General features: G+C 43.7%; 1 protein-coding gene across 1 annotated transcript in view; it reads right to left on the bottom strand.

Annotated features, from left to right (window-relative positions):
- The window catches only part of LOC124607385, a 445,395-nt gene that overhangs the window by 269,229 nt on the left and 149,056 nt on the right, over window positions 1-27,110 (bottom strand). The window contains exon 2 of the mRNA XM_047139701.1: window positions 7,989-8,100. Coding sequence (XP_046995657.1) covers window positions 7,989-8,061 — 73 coding nt within the window. The 5' untranslated portion in view covers window positions 8,062-8,100. The remainder of the gene's footprint in view (window positions 1-7,988; window positions 8,101-27,110) is intronic.

Genomic DNA, 27,110 nt, shown 5'->3' with positions numbered 1-27,110 from the left:
ATATGAATATTGTCTACTTTGTCGCCACCATTTTTATCTTAAGTTTATCGTTACTCTCATTTCCCCTATTCCTTATTATTCTTCGGTACTCTAAATCTATATTAGACTGCTGACTCCATTCCAATGTTCCTCTTATTCTTCGTCTCACTGATATACTTTGATATCGACATACATTTGTTATCCTTTTACCCTGAATTTAAATCCCACTCTTGAATCTTTCTTTTATTTCCCTCATTGCTTCTTCGATGTATATGTTGCAGAACGTGATAAAAAGATTGCATCCCTGAGTTACAGATCAGAAATGGTCTTTCATTCATATTGTTCCCTGTTATTATTTCCACATATTTATTATTACTCGTCTTTCCTTATAGTCTATAGCCACTTCTATGAGAATTTAGATCTTGCACCATTTGACAGTGTCCAACACTTGTTCTACGTCGACGAATCCTGTGACAATGTCTTGATTTTCCTTAAAGTTTGCTTTCATTATCAAGAGCAGAACTGCCTCTCTGGTACTTCTACCTATCCCAAAGCCAAACTCATCATCTATCATCAATTAACTGACTAGTAATTTGATGTCCATTGTTCTGCATATTATTCTTGTCAGCAACTTGGATGCATGAGCTGTTAAGCATTGAGGTAGGTCTAAACACTTATTTGCACTTGCTATCCTGAGGATTGTGTGAATGATATTGTGAGCGTGGGGTTGATCTGAGATTCTGTTATTCTGCGCAATGGATTAATCTGAGATGTACCCTTTACCCTGTGGCTCCTGCAAGATGCTATTTCCACCCCCACACTACTACAGAAGTCAGACGGACGCTCCTAACGTTCTAAAGAGAAATGCCTGAAAAACTTTCAGCAATAAATATCTTCGGGAGTCGTCTGCTGTAAGGAAATGACAGAAAAATTCACAAAATTTCTTACGTAACTAGTGGTATACTTGGGTACTGGAGTAGTGCAAGTTAGTGTAAGAAGAACATGAAACTAACGAGAGTTATTATTTATTTTGCAAAAATTCTGAGAAATCACAATGGCACTTTTAGTTATGACTTGAACAAGTTATATCCTGGTTCTTTTCGGAATGTGAAGTTACCTCTCAAGGATAGGGCTCGCTAAAGAAATTTCTATACAAAGATTAAGATGGCTGTTGACTTGGCAGAATGGCTGAGAAGCGCGCCTACTCAACTTGAATAATTATCCTTTAGAATTTTGCTAGGTACGGTCGAGGCTGTCACGTGTGAAATGCAGTGAAGTGTACTGTTGTGGAGAAAATATGGGGCTCGCAATAGCTGTAGAGCACAATACCGTAAGCTGCGATGACTGCTGTCTGCGCCGCTCGCTGCTGACAAATAAGGTAACTCTCGTTCTATCAGGATTGATCTTCGCCAATCAAACTCTCCCTACCCGTTGATGAAGTCCAGGCTTCCTATTCGCCCCTAGTCTAACTATTGGCGTGGAACACCAGTCAGATAACCACTCCACTGCGATGCCACTCAAAAATTGGCTGGCAGGCGTTTAACTATAACTCTGTCCATTCACACCGCACAATAAGTGTGTCGCCCAACACGGTGAACAACGCTTAATCGCAAGGACTCAATATAGAGAGTCGCATTTCGATTTGCTCTCGACAGAGGTGCTCTCCCAGTGAAGTACTGAGGAGAGACTTGTTCCTGACTCCAAGAGCGACAATGGAACGGCACCTCTTCTCCCCAGACGTGAAGGGATATATCTTTCGGTCTCTTCCATCACTCCTTCAGCTCAAGGCGTCATAAATATCGTCTGCCAATCAGCATTGCTCTTCTAAAACGGGAAAATGACGTTTCGTTTTAGGCGACCAATCCTGAAATCTGTAGTATCGGCGTTTGGCGTTTGCTGTCTCCTCTCTGAAACTGCGTGCTATGTGTAAAAAATGCGTAGGCTGGCCGCTACCACACAATGTAGTGGAATTTGCTTTTAAGCCGAACACAGGGTCGTTCCTTCTTTCCCTCGGGCGAACGCTGTCCGCTGCATGGGCGGCCACCGACCGACATAGATGGGTTGGGACCGGCCTCCTGGCGCGCCGTTACCTCTCTCGAACTGAAAGCTCCTGTGACCGTCTTGTCTGGAATGTATTTGTGTACGCCAGCCTCGAATATATCAACCACGGTGCCCACTAGCGATTTATTAGTTATTTGCATATCGTTTACACGAATTCATACAACATTGACTTTATCTTATCGAGTTTGGGTTCGAATGAAGCGTCTTGATGTGCGGAATATGATTGTAAGGGTGGAATATGTAAGCAATAAAGGTCAGGAAACCATGACGTCTTAGAATATTTTTCCGGAAAGTCTGATGATGCGTTTCCAGCACGGCAGATTCTATACACCAACTTGAATAATATTTTATTTGCCATATCCTCCAATGATTTCAGAAACTACGAAGGAAGTTATTTATCATTTGTTTTTTGTTCGATCACAAGTCTTCCTAAGTTCGATTAAGTTCCCACTGTAAAACTTGATCTTCTATTTCAGATATATATATCATGATCTTCTTCTGTGACATCTTCAAACAAGTCGTTCCACTCGTAGAAGCCTTCAGTGTACTCTGGCGCTCTCTCCTCTACGCCTTCTTTCGTCGTTCGCTTGAAGTATTTCATCTGTCAATAAAGGTTTCGTCACCGTCGTATATTTTCCTTGTTTCAAATGAACATCTCTCTTAAACGGAAATGCCTACTGTGGCATCCATTATCAGATAGACTACAGCCTTAGAAAACTTCAAATCCATCTCGTCATTCCTGACTACTTCAGTATCCCGCTTCTTCCCACAGGGATTCTTTTGGACCATCGCTTTAATCTTCTTCATAACTATAATTGTGATCCGAGTCAAGATCTTCTCCTAGGTATGCCCGAAAATCCAAAATCTAATTTCCTGCTGGAATCTTCTGGTGTCTCTGCGTCTCCTCCAAGTATATCTCTTGCTTCTGTGATATGTTAACGGGGCATTCCCTATTCTGAAATCAGTTGGAGCAAACAATTTTTTCCTCCTTTCTAATTCCTACTACTAACAAGCCAACCATCTCCAGTAACTCTTTCACTGACTCCTTCTCCAACCGCTACGTTCTATTTCTTCATGATCATTAGATTATCATGTCCCTTTACGTACTGGATTATCAGTTAAATATTTCCCCATACTTTATCTATCTTTTTTATCTTTTGCTTGCATGCTGACATGTATGCCTGAACTATTGTGGTTGGTGTGGGTTTGTTGTCAGTTCCGAGGAGAACAACCGTATTATTGAGCTTTTCGCAGTAACCTACTCTCTATTCTATCTTCTTATAGATTACGACTACACTTACACCATTTTCTGCTGTTTTTAATATTACCCTCAGTCATCTGACTTGAAACACCTGTTTTCCATTTCACTTCACTGGGTGAAGTCTGTTGACTCATTAAATATCTTAAAGAAAATCCCGTGAGCAGTATGTGTAAACTGATTTTTTGAAATTCCAGAAGCTTACAACAAATAAAAAGTTTGTGACAAGAAAAAGTCATGTTCAGTTATAGAAGAAGGTGAGCCGTGCTGCGGCTCGTGTTGGTGCTGTTTGTAGGTTTCCGCCCTCTGTTGGAGGCCAGACTGTATCGTTTAGTTGGCATAGTTGTGGTGATTTCTCTTCTTCTCGTGTTGACTGGCGCCACTTCGTTTTGTAAGCGATGCCTGTCCGCTAGTAGCAGGAGCAGCGGTTATCGATATGCAGTAACTGCTGCCCTATCTCTGCGGGGACATCGTTGTTTTTCCAGGTCGTGTGAGTGTGGAGTTCGGTTGGGGTCAGGTCCGCGCAGTGCAAGAACACGCAGGGACTGCGGGCAGCACTCATGGACTGCCGGATGGAAGTGCTGTGCTCACTAGGGTACAAAACCTCGTCGTAAACCGGAGCCTGCAAGCTTTAAGATGAGTGCACTTGAATTCAAGTACAGAAACCTCCACCATTTTGATATCTCCCGATTTTCCAGTGACTTGGGTCGTGTTGCTGCTCGTCGTGTCGCCGGGGCGAAGAGCAGCGAGTGCAGTGCTTTGGGAAGGAGTACTTGAGGAAGGCGGATCTGATTAGCTTTCCTCGACTTCTTATTACAATTTACTGCGTTCGGTTGGTTACAATTTGTTAAGTTCAACCATCGGTATTTTTCATGCCTGGCGGCCGCTAAAGCTCCAGTTACTTGCCCTGGGCGTTGGTGCATGTAACGGCAGTGTACGTTTCCTTGCCTTGCCGCTGCTGCCCGGTAAGGCGTGTAGTTTTGGCAGCATTTTTGATTGTAGGCCAGTTGGTGATTCTTCTACTCTGGTGGTAGTAACTCCTTTTTCGTCCCGGGCGCTCTAAGCACAGTATTCTGGGGACGTAGTGCAGACCGCCGGTTCCGGCTTTGGCGTATTGTTGCGTCGTTGAATTTGGTTCATCGGACGTCAGGTGGCGTCAGAAAGATTATCATTAGTCATTCGTTGGACTGCCGCTAGTCTGAGTTACCATCTCGTAAAGTGAATGAAACTCTTGGCTGCCTATCTCATCGCTCACGAAAGTGTTCTCAGAGGTCGATTCCTGGAGCACGGTCTGTGACTGGTTCTTGTTTTTTTATTATTATATTATTTATTATAATACCTTGTAATGCCTACATTAAAGGTTATGTATGCCTAGTTAATAGTTCTGGTCGCCTTCTTGAATAAATCTGGCAGTGTAAGGGTTGTCTTACAAGGTTTACTATTATTTTATTTCACCCACTTGGTGATCAGGTTTTTTAATTACCCTTTGCTATTGTATTTGCCGTTTTACGGCAGGTTTCTAATTTTTTTATATAATTGCCGTTCCTGGCGTCTAATGCCTTCAGCCGTAATTGTGGTTATTTGCCATAAAATTCTAATTTGGTATTGGTATTTTTATCAGTAAGCCTTAAGACCTTTTTTACTGCCATGTCTGGCGTCTGATGCCTTCTGCTGTGTTTTGGGCTACTTACCTGTAATATTTCAATATCTGTAAGTTGTAAATTGCAGCGAGTTGTTAAAAATTCTTAATTTATTGCCATTCTTGGTGTATAAGGCCTTCAGCCGTAATCGCAGTGGCTTGTTTTTAAAACATTATCTGTTGTATGTGTATTTTATGGTGATTTGCTAAACTGTAAGGCACTGAAAACACTATTATTTTACACAGTTGATCATTCCCGCATTAATAAGATGTGGTTTTTTTATTTATTGTTGAGACTGGAATTACTGGTTTAAAATAAACGTGTATCACTATTAAAGGCAACCAATAGTGACTGACTACGGCCCCGTTCACAATTGTAACCGAATCCTGCCTTCCACTGACTACCAGGTTTCTGAAGGTTTTCAAACTACGACTAGAGCAGAAATCTGTATATTCAAATCTTGCTTTCGATTGAAAATGGAAACCAAGCCATAATAACATAGTATATTATCAGTCTGGTCATTTGTACAAAGCTGTGCACAATTTGCGTGTGGATTTTTCCATTATACATACTCAAATAACCATTCATATCGCTATAGTGTATATAGTAAGAAGATATGGAAATAACTGGATTACAACTAACAATATACCGGGCGATCAAAAAAGTCAGTATATATTTGAAAACTAAATAAATCACGGAATAATGTAGATAGAGATGTACAAATTGACACACATGCTTGGAATGATATGGGGTTTTATTAGAACCAAAAAAATACAAAAGTTCAAAAAATGTCCGACAGATGGCGCTTCATCTGATCAGAATAGCAATAATTAGCATAACAAAGTAAGACAAAGCAAAGATGATCTTCTTTACAGGAAATTCCTAATATGTCCACCATCATTCCTCAGCAATAGCTGTAGTCGAGGAATAATGTTGTGAACAGCACTGTAAAGCATGTCCGGAGTTATGGTGAGGCATTGGCGTCGGATGTTGTCTTTCAGCATCCCTAGAGATGTCGGTCGATCACGATACACTTGCGACTTCAGGTAACCCCAAAGCCAATAATCGCACGGACTGAGGTCTGGGGACCTGGGAGGCTAAGCAAGACGAAAGTGGCAGCTGAGCACAAGATCATCACCAAACGACGCGCGCAAGAGATCTTTCACGCGTCTAGCATACTTTTTTTTGTTCTAATAAAACCCCATGTCATTCCAAGCATGTATGTCAATTTTTACCTCTCTATCTACATTATTCCGTGGTTTCTTAAGTTTTCAAATTTATACTGACTTTTTGATCATCCGGTATATTGTTAGTTGTAATCCAGTTATTTCCATATCTTCTTACTATATCTTTTGCCAATGGAGATATCATCGTGACACTTTCTCAATTAGAAGCCACATGTCCTGTGGATACACGTAAAGTGTCTTTAATGCAGTGGTTTCCATTGGCTTCTGCGTACTCATGTCGTAGATCATTGCTGACTCTTCCGCCGTTAGGGGCAGTTTCCCACCTCTAGGACAAGAGAGTGCCCTGAATCTCTGTCCCCATCTCCGCCCTCTTTGACAAGGCCGTTGGCAGAATGAGGCTGACTTCTTATGCCGGAAGTCTTCGGCTGACAGTGCTGATACGAATCAAAATTTAAGCAGTGTCGGGTTTCAGACGCGGTCCCAGGAAGTTTCTGATTAATAACCAAACACGATACCCCATTTTTTCCCTTTTTGGGGATACGCTCTATCCATCATCTCTGGCCTGGCCTCGAAGCTTCCCCCCTCCAATCCATGAATAACTCCTTCAGAGCAGCCTTTTGATTTATTTTATTTTATTATTATTTTTTTACGAGGAACAGGGTAAATGAACAAAATATCTTTATTGGTACAAGCTTAAATACAACAGAAATGCCATCCTTCCGGCGGAAATAACACGAGACATTACACTCGTACAAGGCGAGCATTTTTTTTTTTATTAACAAGGTGAAGAAAAAAAGAATAATTATACTGATGTAAGCTAAGCGGTGTGAAGCAATAGAGAGTGGAATGGGGAAAAATCCAGCCTGTTCTGGTATAGTGCATAAAAGAAAGGAGGCGCGTGTCCATGCGCCTACTCCACTGTGGGTTACAATATAGAAAGTATCGAGGAGAGTCTCAGATGTCAGTAGGGGAAGCGGGAGTGATTCCTAGACCACGGATGCTGATATGAATTCCACCCAAGAAACAGAAGAATTACACCGACGGAAATCACAGTTAAGCATTAGTAGCAGACGTCTGGAGTTGTTCACACCACTTAATTATTTAGGAATAACCAATAGCCCATCCTCTGACCCCCACTTCATTACAGAATCAAACTCCATCTACATCTGAGATTTTAGACTCACTTCTGCATTTGAATTTTTGGGTATTGTTTTATTTTGACTTGATAGTCCTTAATTTTTTTACCTGATTTTAATCTGTATACTCATTATCATTTGTAGATTCCATTTTTATTTCAAACATATTTTCGTCACTTTTCTCTTTTCTCTACACAATTCACGAACTACATGTTATCGACTCCATATGTTAGCATCTTTAGACTACATAGCTCATACTGTTTGTATGTGTGCATCTATTCCGCTTTTATGATCCAGTTACCAGGCGTACTACATAAAATTAAAACTTCAGTGTTTACATAATTATTTCACCAGCTCCACAACGCACGTGGTGAATGGAACAGCTGTTAAAACCGCGACACCTCATGCAACTGCCCTTAGACAGTATGTCATAGCTATAAATTATTGAGTGGGTTTACAACATCCCATGGAATTAACTTTAAAATTCTCGCTTCCAGTCTTTATCTGGTTCATAATTACATGTATTATATTTGACGAATGACTGTTTTCGGAATGCCTGAAAATGATAATGTGCCGAAACTGCTATTGCAATAAATAATGTTTTAACAGCCAAATGCCGAATGGTCTCATTTAATAATCTCTATTGAGCTACTAGTTACCACTTATAGGTCATTATGGAGAGGGTACTTGATGTCCTAAAATAGGAGTATTTTGATGGGTGCTTTACCTGTGGTGGTGAAGTTGCAGAGGACAATGTTGATGGCCATGGCGAGCAGGGGCGCTGCAGCTGCAGGTCTCATGGCGGCAAGCGCATCGCGAGGCTGCTGCGGTTGACCGCCCTGAAACACAAGACACGTGCACACGTCACGTACCGCCACTGTCAGCTGTATCTCGCTCCTGACAACAGCAACGCTCATATCAACTAACGCCAACTCCTATCTCAACATGTGCCCACAAAAATGGCTTCATAGATAACTCAGTACAAGATCAACTACACTCCTGGAAATGGAAAAAAGAACACATTGACACCGGTGTGTCAGACCCACCATACTCGCTCCGGACACTGCGAGAGGGCTGTACAAGCAATGATCACACGCACGGCACAGCGGACACACCAGGAACCGCGGTGTTGGCCGTCGAATGGCGCTAGCTGCGCAGCATTTGTGCACCGCCGCCGTCAGTGTCAGCCAGTTTGCCGTGGCATACGGAGCTCCATCGCAGTCTTTAACACTAGTAGCATGCCGCGACAGCGTGGACGTGAACCATATGTGCAGTTGACGGACTTTGAGCGAGGGCGTATAGTGGGCATGCGGGAGGCCGGGTGGACGTACCGCCGAATTGCTCAACACGTGGGGCGTGAGGTCTCCACAGTACATCGATGTTGTCGCCAGTGGTCGGCGGAAGGTGCACGTGCCCGTCGACCTGGGACCGGACCGCAGCGACGCACGGATGCACGCCAAGACCGCAGGATCGTACGCAGTGCCGTAGGGGACCGCACCGCCACTTCCCAGCAAATTAGGGACACTGTTGCTCCTGGGGTATCGGCGAGGACCATTCGCAACCGTCTCCATGAAGCTGGGCTACGGTCCCGCACACCGTTAGGCCGTCTTCCGCTCACGCCCCAACATCGTGCAGCCCGCCTCCGGTGGTGTCGCGACAGGCGTGAATGGAGGGACGAATGGAGACGTGTCGTCTTCAGCGATGAGAGTCGCTTCTGCCTTGGTGCTAATGATGGTCGTATGCGTGTTTAGCGCCGTGCAGGTGAGCGCCACAATCAGGACTGCATACGACCGAGGCACACAGGGCCAACTCCGGGCATCATGGTGTGGGGAGCGATCTCCTACACTGGCCGTACACCACTGGTGATCGTCGAGGGGACACTGAATAGTGCACGGTACATCCAAACCGTCATCGAACCCATCGTTCTACCATTCCTAGACCGGCAAGGGAACTTGCTGTTCCAACAGGACAATGCACGTCCGCATGTATCCCGTGCCACCCAACGTGCTCTAGAAGGTGTAAGTCAACTACCCTGGCCAGCAAGATCTCCGGATCTGTCCCCCATTGAGCATGTTTGGGACTGGATGAAGCGTCGTCTCACGCGGTCTGCACGTCCAGCACGAACGCTGGTCCAACTGAGGCGCGAGGTGGAAATGGCATGGCAAGCCGTTCCACAGGACTACATCCAGCATCTCTACGATCGTCTCCATGGGAGAATAGCAGCCTGCATTGCTGCGAAAGGTGGATATACACTGTACTAGTGCCGACATTGTGCATGCTCTGTTGCCTGTGCCTATGTGCCTGTGGTTCTGTCAGTGTGATCATGTGATGTATCTGACCCCAGGAATGTGTCAATAAAGTTTCCCCTTCCTGGGACAATGAATTCACGGTGCTCTTATTTCAATTTCCAGGAGTGTAGTTGTCGACCGACTGAGGCTTGCAACACATAAAATCATTGTGAGACGTGGCCAAAGAAGTATTCTGCTCGGGATATCGAGGGCCTCATCGCCATCCGCCCAAGAGCAGCAGCTTACCGGCTGAAAAAAGACAGACGCGAATAGGCATTTGAAATTATAAGATAGAACATAGAAATGCATCAACTAAATTGCTGGCATAATGATACCTGTCAGAGAGAATGGGCGTCAGTCCACAGCTATTTCGAAAACATCAAGGAGACAAGTAGATCCCACACCGACCATGGCCCATTTCCTCAAGTGGCATGGTCCACACGCACAACATCTCCATCGATTTGATCTCAGCCGAACACCAGTGTGTACCTGCGGAGAACTAAGATGTCCTGAATATGTCACTTCACACTGTGACAGAATCGCACACATACGACTCCGAACTGAGGATGGCAACATAGGGCTAATTCTACGGCAAGCTTACTGTCGGAGCATACCGAATAAAATAACCGATGATGTATCACGTACGTTAAACGAATTATACAAACAAGAAAAAAACACATAGACAATTAAGAGCAAGCACACAAACGGACATCATACTTCGAATGGCAGATACACCGACACAAATGTAGAAATAGACTCAGCCGCTGAAACAGATACAAACAGTGCGATTAACCTACACACCTAGATGTGAGATAAGAACAAATTAAGGAACACAGAAAAGGATTAACTGACATTTTAATACATGTAGAAACGTCTTGAGTAATATGTGCAATTTAAGTGATATACTTAAGCTTAGGAAAATGATGCAATTCGTTATTTAGATGAGGTTTTACTTTACATACATTAGAAACACCATGTACACAACATGTAGAGATAAGGAAATCAGAGGTGCACAAACAGTGTACCGATTATGGCTTTGCGTAAAGCACAAATGCCGGCCGAAGTGGCCGTGCGGTTAAAGGCGCTGCAGTCTGGAACCGCAAGACCGCTACGGTCGCAGGTTCGAATCCTGCCTCGGGCATGGATGTTTGTGATGTCCTTAGGTTAGTTAGGTTTAACTAGTTCTAAGTTCTAGGGGCAAATGACCTCAGCAGTTGAGTCCCATAGTGCTCAGAGCCATTTGAACCATTTTTGAAAGCACAAATGACTTGTAACAAATGTAATGTAAGAGCAATACAGCACAATACTGTACACATCAATTTATCAAATTTAATTTAACCGCGTGGCTAGGGCCCTCCGCCGGGCAGGCCGTTCACCGGGTGCCCGTCTTTCAATTTGACGCCACTTCGGCGACCTGCAGTCGATGAGGATGATAGGATGATAATGAGGATAGCACAAAACCCAGTCCCTGGGCGGAGAAGATTCCCCCACCCAGCCGGGAATCGAAACCAGACCCAGAGGATTGACAATCCGTCACGCTGACCATTGAGCTACCGGAGGCGGACAATTTTACCAAATGAGTATTAACGATATTTAGTAAGAATGTGACAGATTCGATGATTTGCCGAGCCGTCACACCCAAGACAGCTAGGTGGTGGGATCCATATTACAAATCTATGTACTTTCCTATTATTTTTTATTTATCATTCTTAAATGCGTATTTCTTGTTATTTTAGAAAGTTTTTTCTAATGCATCATATGTCATAAAGAATAGTATGTCACAACCTCTTTCCATCTCCCTCAATTACTATCTTCATCTCATAAACAGAAAATCATAAGATTTTCATTTCGTAATTGCTTTTAACTCCGTACGTATTTAAAGTTGCAATATTATTAATTCATATTACTAATAATAAATATCAAATAAGTTTCACATTTTGTATGTGTACAATTTCATATTGTGAAAATACTCTTTGTCTTAGTAATTCGATGGCAGGTGGTTTGTAAATGGCAGCAGCAAATAAATGAATTAGATGCCAGGCGCTCAACTACTGAAACCCTAAATGTCTTTCTGAGAAAGAGCTTTGTGTAAACTGAATCTGTGGTGAAAATGTCGATCCACGCTGGGATATCGATGTGTCAACAGTTGTTGCACTGTAGTGACATCTTTGGATGTTTATTAAAGAAAATCCAGAATTCCATGCTTTTTCCAGGCTGAAGCCGCTTTCTCTTTCTATTAAATTCTTTGGCTAAGGAAAGTCTGTTGTTTCCCTCACCGCTCAGTCTCGAAAAGATGAGATCGAGGTTAAAATTTCGACATTGTCATAGCTTGGAGTGACTGGTGTCGATGTAGGATTTGACCTCAGCGGATCTTTTGGGGTTTAAGAGCCGGGCGTGACTTCGGTGTTTTGTGTATATTTCTTGGATCGTACGCGTAGTAGGTTCCGTCAACACGAGAGAGTTACGGACTTGCTTTGTGAACTCAAACGGGAATCCCTGGATGAAGAAGTTCTTTTCGCGAAGCGCTACAGAGAAAAGTTTCAGTACAGGCATTTGCAGTTGAATGCAGAACGATTCCATTGTCGCCAACGTACGTTCCGCGTAAGGCCGCGAAGCCCTGGTAAGATACCCTTGCATATTAACAGTCGTTTGTCTATTGCTCCATTTTCGGGTAGAACAGTAAAGAAAATGACTAGCAGTACTGCAAGATACCCTCCGACATACATGATGTATGTATGTTTATTCAGATGAAATTATATTAGTTTTAAGAACACATGTAAAATAGGGGGAAGTAGCCGAGACGTTCTAAATCCTCGGTTCCGGGTAGCTCCTGCTTAAATTATGAATAAAATCTTCTGCAATGGCGAACAAAAGCTTCCCTTTTATAAGGGCGATTAACAGTTTTCTATTTGAGGGCGTTACTATAGCGTATATGCGACGAAGCGCGACTGCGATACGGGTATATAAGCAAAGACGTGTAGCATTCGTGTCTTTCAGGAGTGCCCGTGGTAAATGCTGAAACTTGAAATAAGGCGATGTTACTAGCAAATGCAACCAAACAGGACCAACGTGCTCTTGCCAAAGGACAAACAGCGGTAGACATTGTGATGTATCACGTAATAAGATTGCTATGCATTAATGTCACAGTGCGAGAGAGAGAGAGAGACAAAGATATTCTTCATTACGCTGTCGAGTAGTGCACTTAGATAATTATTCTTAGATAGAAAGCTTTTGATCTTAATTTCTAGAGAAAGGATTGTATTCTTTATTGTGTAATACAAATCGACGCCATTGCGAGGTTTTGAAGAGAATTTGTATATACATCTCTATATATGATAGGGAATCGCTATTTCATGTGCGCAAAGGACTTCATCGACACTACGGTCAATAAAACTTCGTTCATTTCAAAAAGATACGTGTTATTTCCACAAACGACGTATACTCAAGTGTGATCTAGTTACGAATACCAGCTCGAAAACAATTCAGACGGGAGCGTTCAGTTCTAATTAAATAATTTGATTCTTTCTTCGGAAAAGGAGTGATTTCACGGATCTTTTTTTTTTCTTTTTTTTCTTTGCACCAATATGTCTAAGAACTGAAGGCAAATCAGATGAATATTTCTCCGCAACTTTGATTAACACTTTCAGCTTCAATAAAGCATCTGCAGCAGCTGGAGCAGATCGCCATAACAACAGAAGTGTATAGTGTGAAAGCAGTTTCACACATCGCCACAGCACAAGGTGGTTTGGGAAACATCTCAGTACAAAAGGCTCAGTATATGCAAAATATAAATAACAGTAAGTGAAGATAGCTGAGTGATTTTATAATATGCATCGAAGAATGATGAAAGTGAATTCTCCAGTATACCTATCGAAAACACCCGTTTTGGAACATGCGCCAAGTTCCTTGATGCTGCTTCATGATACCGCACGTCCCCATATCGCAAAACTCGTAACCCAGAATTAACATCAACACAACTGGGAGACACTCCAGCACCCACCTGTGAAACTGATCTCTTCCCATGCGGTTACCGCGACTTCGCTCCCTTAAATAAGGCCATGAAAGGACGACGATTCCTGTCAGACAATTATGTGCAGAAGGCATTTACGGATTTTTCACCAAACGGGTACCTACAACCTAGTGAGTCGGTGGGATATTTGGCTCAATAGTGATTTTGCTGACCGTAAAAGCGGTTCTGGAGAGAAGGACCTTCGAGCAGAAACTTTTTGATCGACATTTATAAGAAGTTATCCTCAATCTACCAACACCCATGTCCAAGAGGGCGTAGGAACGGACAGAGTTTCAGAGCAACCTCTCGTCCTTGGTGCTGGAAACTACACCTAAGGGTTGGCATAATCATCATTGATCAATTACATGATGATTCAGAACCCAATGGAGACCACCGCACTAAAAACACATAACGTGTGCCCACAGGAGACATAGTGTCACGATGATCGCTACACAGGGTTAAGATTCCGTATTAATCTCCCATTTGGATCTCCGGCAGGGGATTGACAAGGGGACGGATATCACGAGAAAAAGTCTGAGTAATCAACGAATCGATAATGGCATACGAATCGGAGCCTGAAATGTCATGATTGAGTGTTTTGGGGAGCTAGAAAACTTGGAAAAGGAGTGCAAAGGCTTAATATATAATGGGAGTCAGTGAGGTCATATACGAAGAAAGATTTCTAGTCGAAGGAATATAGGTTAGTATCTGCAGCAGGAGAAAATGGTGTTATGGGAGTAGGAAGGTATGGCATTGAGTTACTGTGAACAGTTCAGTGATAGGATTGTTGTAATCAGAAACCAACACCAGCAATTGTAGTTGAGGTATACATGCCGAGGCCACAACCAGAATATGAGGATATTTACAGTTTAACTCAGTATGTAAAGGGAGACAATAATCTAATAATAATGGATGGTGGAAAGCAATAGTAGACGATAATATGTGCTTGGTAGAAGGAATGACAGATGAGAAAGACGACATGAGTTGTACAATATATTGCCGACATCAGCACAGAATACATTGGCCAAACAACACAAGCAGATGAGGTATAATGGGAAAAGTTCTTGAGATACGGTAAGATTCCAGCTTGATCATATCTTGAACAGAGATTACAAAATCAGACATTCTGTTCTCAGGCGTGACCAAGAGCATATATCAAAATTTAGTAGTGATGACTAGCATAATAAAGTACGAGCTTATCGTCTGGAATATCGGTGCGGTAAGACATATTGAGTTGCATTTGGAGGTCTCTAATGCTGTACATAATGCGATAAAGAATATTAGTATAGGCATACATAGGAGTGGACATTTTCAAAAAGGGCAGTTACAGACGTTGGGCAGACAAACATACGTACAAGGAAGGTAACAGAAGAAATATTTCTAGTGAACGAAGAAAGGAGTAAGAACAAAAATATTGCTGTACACATCACCCAAGACTGAAATGATAGGAAGTAAGTCAAACCAAAACGAAATGGCTGCATCAAAAAAGTGATGAAATCAAAAATAAACGGTCGGGATCCGAGATCCAGCGTAACAGAAAAGTCGAAAGAATCTTATGTGAAATTAAAAACAAGGGCGTCAGCATTAAGACTGCAGAGGGAATACTACTATTAAACATACAGGCGATAGCAAGGTAGCAAGGGCAGATACGCGTGAGAACTCGTGGGAATAAGCTTAACGCCCCATGCATACAAGTTGCTGAAAAAGATTATCGAACAGAAGAAGTAAAAAGGACATTGAGGATCTGTTGGACAACCTTCACTTTGATTTTCGGAATGTTAAAGGCACTAGAAAGGAAGTTTTGACATTGCGCTTTCCAATGGAAGCAAGACTTAAGGAAAATCAAGACTCGTTCTTACGATTTGTCGACCTAGAAAAAACGTTCGATAATGTATAACGGTGCATAACCACCTCCACTAGGACCTTGCCTAGTAAAACGGTGCGGGTCTCCCGCATCGTTCCCCTACGCTCTGTAAAGAAGCATGGGACTTCATTCATTTCATTCTCAATTTAGTTTGTATACAGAAGATGGCAGAAATAAAACAAAGGTTCAGGAAGAGGATTAAAACTGAGGGTGAAATGATATCATAAGATTCACGGATGACTTTGCTATCCTCAGTGAAAGTGAAGAAGAATTGCAACGCCTGTTGGATGAAATGCCCTAATTAACACAAACTGCAGATTGAGGGTGAAGCAAAGAAAGAGGAAAATAACGAGTAGCTGTAAAATAAGATTATCCATAAATATAACAAAAAACTGGTAACCACGATGTCACGAAATTCTGGTACCCTGTATGCAAAATAATAAACGACCCACGAAGGAAAAAGGACATGAAAAACAGTACAGCACAGGTAGATCGATATTCTTTCACTGACTATATCTATTACTATCAGAAATTGGTTGTAATTTCAGGAAGGAATATCTGGGAATGTACGTCTGCAGCACAGCGTTGTATGATAATCGTGAGCTGTGGGAAAATCGGAAAAGGAGAGAAATGAAGCGCTGAACAGGTGGTTATACAAGGTGTTACAAAAAGGTACGGCCAAACTTTCAGAAAACATTCCTCACACACAAATAAAGAAAAGATGTTATGTGGACATGTGTCCGGAAACACTTAATTTCCTTGTTAGAGTTCATTTTAGTTTCGTCAGTATGTACTGTACTTCCTCGATTCACCGCCAGTTGGCCCAGTTGAAGGAAGGTAATGTTGACTTCGGTGCTTGTGTTGACATGTGACTCATTGCTCTACAGTACAACAGTACGTAGCATCAACAGGTTAGTGTTCATAACGAACGTGGTTTTGCAGTCAGTGCAATGTTTACAAATGCGGAGTTGGCAGATGCCCATTTGATGTATGGTTTAGCACGGGGCAATAGCCGTGGCGCGGTACGTTTGTATCGAGACAGATTTCCAGAACAAAGGCGTCCCGACAGGAAGACGTTCGAAACAATTGATCGGCGTCTTAGGGAACACGGAATATTCCAGCCTATGACTCGCCAATGGGGAAGACCTAGAATGACGAGGACACCTGCAATGGACGAGGCAATTCTTCGTGTAGTTGACGACAACCCTAATGTCAGCGCCAGAGAAGTTGCTGCTGTAAAAGGTAACGTTGACCACGTCACTGTATGGAGAGTGCTACGGGAGAACCAGTTGTTTCCGTACCATGTACAGCGTGTGCAGGCACTATCAGCAGGTGATTGGCCTCCACGGGTACACTTCTGCGAATGGTTCATCCAACAACGTGTCAATCCTCATTTCAGTGCAAATGTTCTCTTTACGGATGAGGCTTCATACCAACGTGATCAAATTGTATATTTTCACGATCAACATGTGTGGGCTGACGAGAATCCGCACGCAACTGTGCAATCACGTCATCAACACAGATTTTCCGTGAACGTTTGGGCAGGCATTGTTGGTGATGTCTTTATTGGGCCCCATGTTCTTCCACCTACGCTCAATGGAGCACGTTATCATGATTTCATACGGGATACTCTACCTGTGCTGCTAGAACATGTGCCTTTACAAGTACGACACAATATGTGGTTCATGCACGATGGAGCTCCTGCACATTTCAGTCGAAGTGTTCGCACGCTTGTCAACAACAGATTCGGTGACCGATGGATCGGTAGAGGCGGACCAATTCCATTGCCTCCACGCTCTCCTGACCTCAACCCTCTTTTTCATTTTTGGGGGCATTTGAAAGCTCTTGTCTACGCAACCCCGGTACCAAATGTGGAGACTCTTCGTGCTCGTATTGTGGACGGCTGTGACACAATACGCCATTCTCCAGGGCTGCATCAGCGCATCGGGGATTCCATCCGACGGAGGGTGGATGCATGTCTCCTCGCTAACGGAGGACATTTTGAACATTTCCTGTAACAAAGTGTTTGAAGTCACGCTGGTACGTTCTGTTACTGTGTGTTTCCATTCCATGAATAATGTTATTTGAAGAGAAGTAATAAAATGAGCTCTAACATGGAAAGTAAGCGTTTCCGGACACATGTCCACATAACATATTTTCTTTCTTTGTGTGTGAGGAATGATTCCAGAAAGTTTGGCCGTACCTTTTTGTAACACCCTGTATTCTGGCTGAACATTAACACAACCGACAAACTGCAGCTACGGATTTCTGACTGGAAATGGAGGAAAAAGGGTCCCATGAAGATGTGTTCAGAAATACACTGTTGTCACCAGATGTCGCTAACGCATGAAAGTTCTTCTGACAGCGTTCTGTGTGTTACAGGCTGCTTGGTTTGCGCAGCGCACTGTAAGCAGCAGGACGGTCCGGTATTCATGTCGTAAACATGCCGAGATGGTGTATGTGTACGGCCAAGCAGATGGAAACGGTCGAGAGGCCAAACAAGTATCCTAATAGACATGAAACACACCACACAAAATTTCAAGCCCTTTTGGGGTGTTTGAGTGATCTTGGGTTCTTTCAGACAGGTGAAGGAGCCGGTAGGAGGCGGAATGTGCGTACATTACATTTGGAAGATCGTTCTGCAGGATATTGAGACGAAACCTAGTACTTGCTCCAGGTAGGTGATCCACCAACATGGTGTACGGTTATGCGTGTCCCGCGTGGCTACCGCTACTGTCCCTATAATCTGCAACGAGTACAAGGATTATCAGCAATGGGTTTCCCTCTATGAGGAGAATAGTTTTTGTAACTGACCATAAAAATTACAGGAGTTGTGTCATTAGCGCTCTTTATCATCGAACCATTCTGCTGCTTACTGTGTGCTGGGTCAAACACACAGCCTGCAACACACAAGGAACACACGGCTCTTGTTCATAGCGTCTTTCAATCGTCACCGCCATCTACGGTGGCAACACTGCGCTTCTGGACACAAGTTCATAAGAACTTCTTCCTCCTTGCCGGCCGCGGTGGTCTAGCGGTTTTAGGCGCTCAGTCTGGAACCGCGCGACTGCTACGGTGGCAGGTTCGAATTCTGCCTCGGGCATGGATGTGTGTGATGTCCTTAGGTTAGTTAGGTTTAAGTAGTTCTAAGTTCTAGGGGACTGATGACCACAGATGTTTAGTCCATAGTGCTCAGAGCCATTTCAAACATTTTAGAACTTCTTCCTCCATTTCCCGTCAGGAAACCGTCTCCGCAGTTTGTCAGTTGCATTAATATTCACTCTGTAGTTGAAAATTATGTGGGCTGATAAACGAGAAATAATAGGACTCCTGGAAAAGTCTGCTACGAAAACTGACCTACAAACCAAGGAGGTTAAGATCTGTCTAACAAGCATTCAAATACGCCCAGTTTTCCATTTTCACAACTCGTTGATTGGCGGGATTAAGGAGCATTTGACTTCGCCGTCTATTGACCGAGGCGTTAGAGAAATACCGCCAAACCGAATAACGCTGTTCAACAGGGGTTCCTTAGTTGTGAGCGTGAATATTGCCCCATGGAAAAACTCTATATTAATTATGTGGGGCACTTACCTCGCACCAAAAGGGGCCATCGGTATGTGTGAGTCATTATCGACGCGTTTTCGAGATTTACCTGGCTTTTTCCGAGTCGTAATGTGACTGCTTCCACCACCAATGCGCATTTAACTAACGTACACTCCTGGAAATGGAAAAAAGAACACATTGACACCGGTGTGTCAGACCCACCATACTTGCTCCGGACACTGCGAGAGGGCTGTACAAGCAATGATCACACACACGGCACAGCGGACACACCAGGAACCGCGGTGTTGGCCGTCGAATGGCGCTAGCTGCGCAGCATTTGTGCACCGCCGCCGTCAGTGTCAGCCAGTTTGCCGTGGCATACGGAGCTCCATCGCAGTCTTTAACACTGGTAGCATGCCGCGACAGCGTGGACGTGAACCGTATGTGCAGTTGACGGACTTTGAGCGAGGGCGTATAGTGGGCATGCGGGAGGCCGGGTGGACGTACCGCCGAATTGCTCAACACGTGGGGCGTGAGGTCTCCACAGTACATCGATGTTGTCGCCAGTGGTCGGCGGAAGGTGCACGTGCCCGTCGACCTGGGACCGGACCGCAGCGACGCACGGATGCACGCCAAGACCGTAGGATCCTACACAGTGCCGTAGGGGACCGCACCGCCACTTCCCAGCAAATTAGGGACACTGTTGCTCCTGGGGTATCGGCGAGGACCATTCGCAACCGTCTCCATGAAGCTGGGCTACGGTCCCGCACACCGTTAGGCCGTCTTCCGCTCACGCCCCAACATCGTGCAGCCCGCCTCCAGTGGTGTCGCGACAGGCGTGAATGGAGGGACGAATGGAGACGTGTCGTCTTCAGCGATGAGAGTCGCTTCTGCCTTGGTGCCAATGATGGTCGTATGCGTGTTTGGCGCCGTGCAGGTGAGCGCCACAATCAGGACTGCATACGACCGAGGCACACAGGGCCAACACCCGGCATCATGGTGTGGGGAGCGATCTCCTACACTGGCCGTACACCACTGGTGATCGTCGAGGGGACACTGAATAGTGCACGGTACATCCAAACCGTCATCGAACCCATCGTTCTACCATTCCTAGACCGGCAAGGGAACTTGCTGTTCCAACAGGACAATGCACGTCCGCATGTATCCCGTGCCACCCAACGTGCTCTAGAAGGTGTAAGTCAACTACCCTGGCCAGCAAGATCTCCGGATCTGTCCCCCATTGAGCATGTTTGGGACTGGATGATGCGTCGTCTCACGCGGTCTGCACGTCCAGCACGAACGCTGGTCCAACTGAGGCGCGAGGTGGAAATGGCATGGCAAGCCGTTCCACAGGACTACATCCAGCATCTCTACGATCGTCTCCATGGGAGAATAGCAGCCTGCATTGCTGCGAAAGGTGGATATACACTGTACTAGTGCCGACATTGTGCATGCTCTGTTGCCTGTGTCTATGTGCCTGTGGTTCTGTCAGTGTGATCATGTGATGTATCTGACCCCAGGAATGTGTCAATAAAGTTTCCCCTTCCTGGGACAATGAATTCACGGTGTTCTTATTTCAATTTCCAGGAGTGTATTTAGTGTGTTTGGGCCTCCTAAGCAAATCGTTAGTGATAATGCACCGGCCTTTCTTTCGGCTCCCTTCAAGGCCTTCTATTTTCAAAGCGGTTTTAAGCATGTAACTACCACTCCAAATTATCCGCAGAGGTCCTTTGCGGAAAGGGACAATCGTAACCTTAAATCCGAACTCATCATCTTTCATCAGAAGTCTCCCAGTAAGTGGGATTCTAGTCTGCCTTGGCTTAGTTTTGCCTTCAATACCGCCAGTCATTAGACTTTGAAGTCTATTCCGGTTTCTTTGGTGTTTGTATTTCCTGTCATTTCCCACCTTTCGAACTTATGGGGGATTCAAGACCTAACTCCTGTGGAGATCACCCCTCAGGTCGTCGAGGAAAACGGGAATAGCGCCAGGCGCGATATTCTCAGGGTCCACAACAAACAAGCTGGTCGTTATAACCGTAATCGGCGAGCCTTCAGGGGTTATCCGGGAGATCAGGTGTATGTTCGTAATTTTCTGGGTTCGTGTACGATAATGCGGGTTTTAGGTCCAGTTAATCTTCTGGTTAAGGACAACCGTACCAGCAAGCAATACCGGGTCCACCGTAATGAAATTAAGTTTGGTTGGGCCGCTAGTTGGGACTCCTAGAACCCCACCCCTTCCCGGGTTTCGCCTTGAGAGAGGGAAGATGAGCCGTGCTGCGGCTCGAGTTGGTGCTGTTGTAGGTTTCCGTTCTCTCTTTGAGGCCAGACTGTATCGTTTAGTTCACATGGTTGCCGTTGTTGGTCTTCTTGTTGTGTTGACTGGCGCCACTGGTTTCGCAAGCGTTGCCTGTACACTAGTGACAGAAGCGGCGTTATTGATATGTAGTACCTGTGGTCCTATCTTTAGGGTGACGTGGCTGTTCATCCAGCTCATGTGAGTAAGCAGTTCGGTTGGGGACTCCGGAGGTGCCACGAGTGCAGTGCGACAACACGCTGGAACCGCTGGCAGCACGCATGCACTGCCGGGTAGAAGGGCTGTGCTCGGAGGGTACATTACCTAGTCGTCAACTGGATCCAACAAGCTTTAAGCTGAGTGGATTTTAATCCGAGTACTGAAACCTCCACCATTATGAGATCTCGCGATTCTCCAGTGACTTGAGTTCGTGTTGCTGCTCGCAGTGTCGCCGAGACGAGGAGCAGCGAGTGGAGTGCTTAGGGAAGGCGAATCTAACTATCTTTCCTCCACCTCTTGTTATTAATTGCTGCATTCTATGTGTTACTATTTGTTAAGTTCAACCAGCGGTATTTTTCCTGTCTGGTTGCCGCTAACGCCCCAGTTACCTGCCCTGGAGGTGGGTGTATGTAATGGCAGTGTACGTTTGTTTGGTGTTTCTTCTGCTCTGGTAGTAGTGGTTTCTTTCTCCTTTCGGACGCTCTAAACACAGCATTCTGAGGACGTAGTGCTAACCGCTGGGTCCAGCCTTGACATGTTGTTCCATCGTAGCATTGTTTATCGGTCGTTAGGTAGCTTTTGGGAGACTATCATTAGTCATTCGTTAGACTGCCACTAGTCACCAGTCACTAATCACTAGTGATGTGAATGCAACTCTTGCTGACTTTATCATTGCTCGCGAAAGTATTTTTGGCCTCATCTACTCAGAGGTCGATTCCTGGAGCACCATCTGTGACTGGCCCTTGTGTTTTATTATTGTGTTATTATTTTATTATTGTATTACCAAGTTACCATCATTTGTCTCACCTGTTCGGGGATCAGTTGCTTGTTCTTTTGAATTAACCTTATTAGTATATTTGCTGTTTTATTGTATGTTTTAATTTTTTTAAATATAATTGCCACTTTTGGTGCTCCAGCAAGTTAAACGGTTGTGATAACAAGTTTATTATCATTTTACCTCATCTGTTTGGTGATCAGTTGCCTGTCTTTTAAATTAACTTTTGCTACTGCATTGCTGTTTGACAGTATTTTTGTTAAATTTTTTGAATAATTTCCATTCAGCCGTGAAACAATTCTTAATTTATTGCCAGTAAGGCCTTCAGCCGTGAAACAATTCTTAATTTATTGCCATGAAGGCCCTCAGCCGTGATCATGGTCACTTGTCTTAAAATCACAGTTTGGTAATTTCATTTTAACAGTTAGTTTTAAGATTGTTGATGATTTGTCTTTTATATTTTAATAAGGGTAATTGTAACTTACAACAAGTTTAAACAATTCTTAATTTATGTCCATTAAAACTTTCAGCTGTGAAACAGTTCTTCAATTATTGCCATAATTTTAATTTGTTGTTGATTTTAAATAAGTTGTGTGTGATAAAGAAAGGCCAACCAGTAGTAACTGGTTACGGCCCCGTCCACTATCGTAACGGATTCCTGCCTTCCTTGATTACCAGGTATCAAACATATGGAGCACAGTGATATGAAAAAGGAGCAGGATGATAGCACTTGTGGTAAGACGCCGTGAAAGAAAGCTGTAGAGGGTAAATACTGCGGATGAAGACAGAGATTGGACGAAGAAATTGTCCAAACAGACAAATAAATGATTACAATTTCAGAAAAATTGGATAATTTATTCAAGGCAAAGAATTGAGCAAGCTAATAACGGTTGCTCCATCTCTGACCACTATGCAAGCTGCCATTGATTGGCGGAGTTGTTGGACGTCCTCCTGAGGGATATCGCGCCCAATTCTGTGCAATTGGCTCCTTAGAGAGTCAAAGTCCTGAGGGAGAGCACTGCTCCAAATGCTCCAAATGTGGCCAACCGGTGAGAGATCTGACGCCTTGCTAAAAATGGCTCTTAGCACTATGGGACTTAACATCTGAGGTCATCAGTCCCCTATAACTTAGAACTACTTACACCTAACTAACCTAAGGACATCACACACATCCATGCCCGAGGCAGGATTCGAACCTGCATCGTAGCGGTCGCGCGGTTCCAGACTGAAGCGTCTAGACCCGCTCGGCCACTGCGGCCGGCGGCGCCTTGCTGGCAGGTAGCGTTTGGCAAGCACAAAGACAAGCAGTAGAAACCCTTGCCGTAAGGGGCAGGCATTATCTTGTGGAATCGGAAGCCCTGCATGGCTTGCCACGAAGAACAACAAAACATGACGCAGAATATCGTAGACGTACCGCTATACTGTAAGGGTGATGCGGATGACAACCAAAGGGGGCCTGTTATGGAAATAAATGTCTCCCCAGGCCATGTTTCTGGTTGTTGGGCTGCATGGCGGGTGAAAGTTTGGCATCCCACGACCGTCCGGGACTTCTCCAGACATGTCTTCGATGGTCACTGGGGCCTGAAGCCTCACTGACTGGAGTTGAATTGTCTTCAATGGTGAGTTCCGCTTCAAACTGAGACTCGATGAGGAGTGAATGTGTATCTGATGCCTCCCGGATAGGGGTGGAATACCAATCTGTCACCTGCAATACGGCCCAACAACGAAGAAATTGTAGTCATTTATTTGTCTGTACATGTAAGTCACATCTGCCGATATGTTTCCCATTGGGATGATTCTTTCGTTGCGCTACGTTTGTTTATACACATAGTCTTAGGGTGTGTAACCAACAAATAACTTAGCACCCAAGACGTAAGTGCTGATCTGAGGCGATGGGAGGACTTTGTGAGCGTCCATATCACTAATCGGAAGCCTGACGAATGAGAACATACACATTTTCAAATATTTCACCAGCAGTTACTTCGTCGAAGAAGAAAAAAGTGAACTATCTCTGAAGCTTCCTTGGGGCTGGTCGCATTGTTTGCTTCATCGACGTCAGATAAAGGGGTAGACATGTAGAAAATGGGATACGTTAGTGGCGCATGTCCTACAACGTGTAGGAATAGTTAACTTAGCACCGGAAGAGTCAATGGAGAGGGTAAATAGAAGGCCTGCTCCTAAACTAGAGTAAGCAGAATAATTTATAGAGCATGTATGATGTTGCTACACTGAGAAGGGAACATTTTCACTACGTTGAGGATGGAAGTTAGCCGAAATAACAATGTTTGGAAGTAACCGGAACAGTGACGAGTAGTTCAGACTCAGACAACAGTCACGAGTTCTCCTGAAATATTCAAATTGCTGAGCCAGCTTGAAAACATGCTTTCAGATATTAGCTATCGGGAATGTAGTTCTGCAATACTATAATTTCTTGATAAAAAGAAAAGAATTGGGTCGAGTACATAAAATAAATTTGAACGCTGTTAATAAGCTCTCGAATGCCTTTGTCTTCAGTCATTTATCAGAACTGTTGGACTATGGACGCATACAGTAAGCATTTATCGTCATCTGCTTTACTGAAACAGCTGAAAGAAATTACAGAGACAATCAGGCACACAGAAAGATGAAGGGAAAAGAGGAATCTTTCGAAGTGGAACCAGTTTTATTTGACTGATGCCAAGAAGGATGATAAACGCCAAAATAGCGCAGCGGACACGTTTGAAGTAAACTTTGTGCTTCCAGAGAGCTTCGCCACCTCTGGTGTTCTTTACCTTTCATTGTGTTCGTGTCGCCAGCGCTGTGAGAAAAGAAGGACGTGGAGCTACTTTCCACTTCAAAGAGTGGTCTGCTTCATTAATGGGACTGTTCCAGAGTTGCCCCTTGTATATATGTTTGCTTCTTTTTATCGTATTATATGTCTGCGCGCGAATCGTCTCTGTAGAGAAAATATGGCGGAGCGAGTCCTTTGTACCTGTGCGGAATGTTGTAATGCAGTGTTTTCTGTCCTCGCAGAAAATAAATTAATCCTCAGTAATTAGGCACTGCCACTTTCTGAAATGTCTTTTGATAAGGAATTACTCAGAAAAATACCTTTCATTGCGCACTAAAATAGTCTAGGGCAAGAAATTAGAACAGCAACTCTAGAACCATTCAAATAAATTATTATTTTCCTTCATACTCATTCTTTCGATTGGTCAACAACTCATGTTGATTTATTACAAATCAACGTCTTTATTTCTGCATACTTTTTGGTGGTTAGTGTTTAACGTACCGTCGACAACGAGGTCATTAGAGACGGAGCGTAAGCTCGGGTTAGGGAAGGATTGGGAAGGAAATCGGCCGTGCCCTTTCAAAGGAACCATCCCGGCATTTGCCTGAAACGATTTAGGGAAATCACGGAAAACCTAAATCAGGATGGCCGGAGACGGGATTGAACCGTCGTCCTCCCGAATGCGAGTCCAGTGTGCTAACCACTGCGCCACCTCGCTCGGTATACTTTTTGAATCTTACATTACTGAAAGGTAGCAATCTGATTCATCCTCAGACTTTCCTTCCTTTTAACGATGCTCGTAGAACTGAACACAAACTTTGAGGAACATGGAATGACGATGAATGTGAAGAAGGTTACGGCAATTACATTTACAAGGCTCTCAAAGGAGATAAAAGTGATGCTTTAGGATCAGTTAGAGAAAAAGATGATAACATCTGGGACCTAGGGCGTAGAAGTTTCAGAACAGCTACTGCAAAAGAAGTGTTTTACAGAAGAAACAGTATTTTCTGTGGTCCCTTAAATAGAGAGTTAAGGTAAACGTTAATGAAATGTTTTGTATGAAATGTAGCCCTGTATGGTATCTAAACATGAAAATTGCGGCCTAGTATGGAGGAAATGTTTGTTAGTGCTTTTCGGGATGTAGATCGAGAAAGGAATGGAAGGTGTGAGTTGGGAAAATAAAATAAGGAATAAGGTTATGTTGCAAAAGGGTGACAGAAAACACAGTGGAAGAACGTTACAGAAAGCAATGGATGAGATAGCCAGCATAATAAAAGATGCGCAAGAAGTGACTTCAGGTACCAGATGATTCCTATTAACTGACGACACGAAGGTAAACACATCATACACAGCCACGAAATGGACACTAGATAACTGGGAGGATCGGAGAATGCCGATCTGACACTGATAGGCCTTCCTAATGGGAAGATCATATTATCACCATCATCATCATTATCATCATCGTTATCAGCATAACACAACAAGAAGTGGTTGTGACACATTAGGTAAGTCGTCCACTAACCTAGTGTTCACTTGATTCTTTTGCAAAATTTCCTGTTTGCTACTTCTTTGAAGGATTTCCTATTTACTGCTTTACTCCATACAGTTTACCTTAAAAACTGTTTGCAGAACCATATCTCAAATGAACGAAGGGATTTTCATTTTTACGAAATTATTTCGTTGTACTTTTCACTCTTGCGTCATACAAATGTTATCACAACAGATTTTAGGAACTTTCGTTGAAATCTGTTATAACATCAAATTCGTGACTCGAGATTCTAAAATACGGTAAAGCCATTTCGTTTACTACATAGTCACTGAGATCTCCTAAAGCTTAACACCTATTATGCGGAAATTTCATTTTTATGTGGTACAAGTTATTGCTCCACCAAAATTCTACTATTAAATGATGCTTTATTCTGCAACAAGGACTGTCATCATCTACCTCTGTTTAATTTACTTGTTAATATCTGACTTATTTTGTTCTCGTACGGAAGAATAAATTCACATATTAAAAGTATAGCAATAAGAAAAAAATAAAAAAAATTCGTATTAATTTCCTCTTAAGATTTTTTGATTTGAAATTAG

This window comes from Schistocerca americana, chromosome 3, assembly GCF_021461395.2.
Source record: "Schistocerca americana isolate TAMUIC-IGC-003095 chromosome 3, iqSchAmer2.1, whole genome shotgun sequence".
NCBI lineage: Eukaryota > Metazoa > Arthropoda > Insecta > Orthoptera > Acrididae > Schistocerca > Schistocerca americana.
The sequence above is the reverse complement of the archived record's forward strand: the minus strand, read 5'-3'. Positions and strand labels throughout refer to the sequence as shown.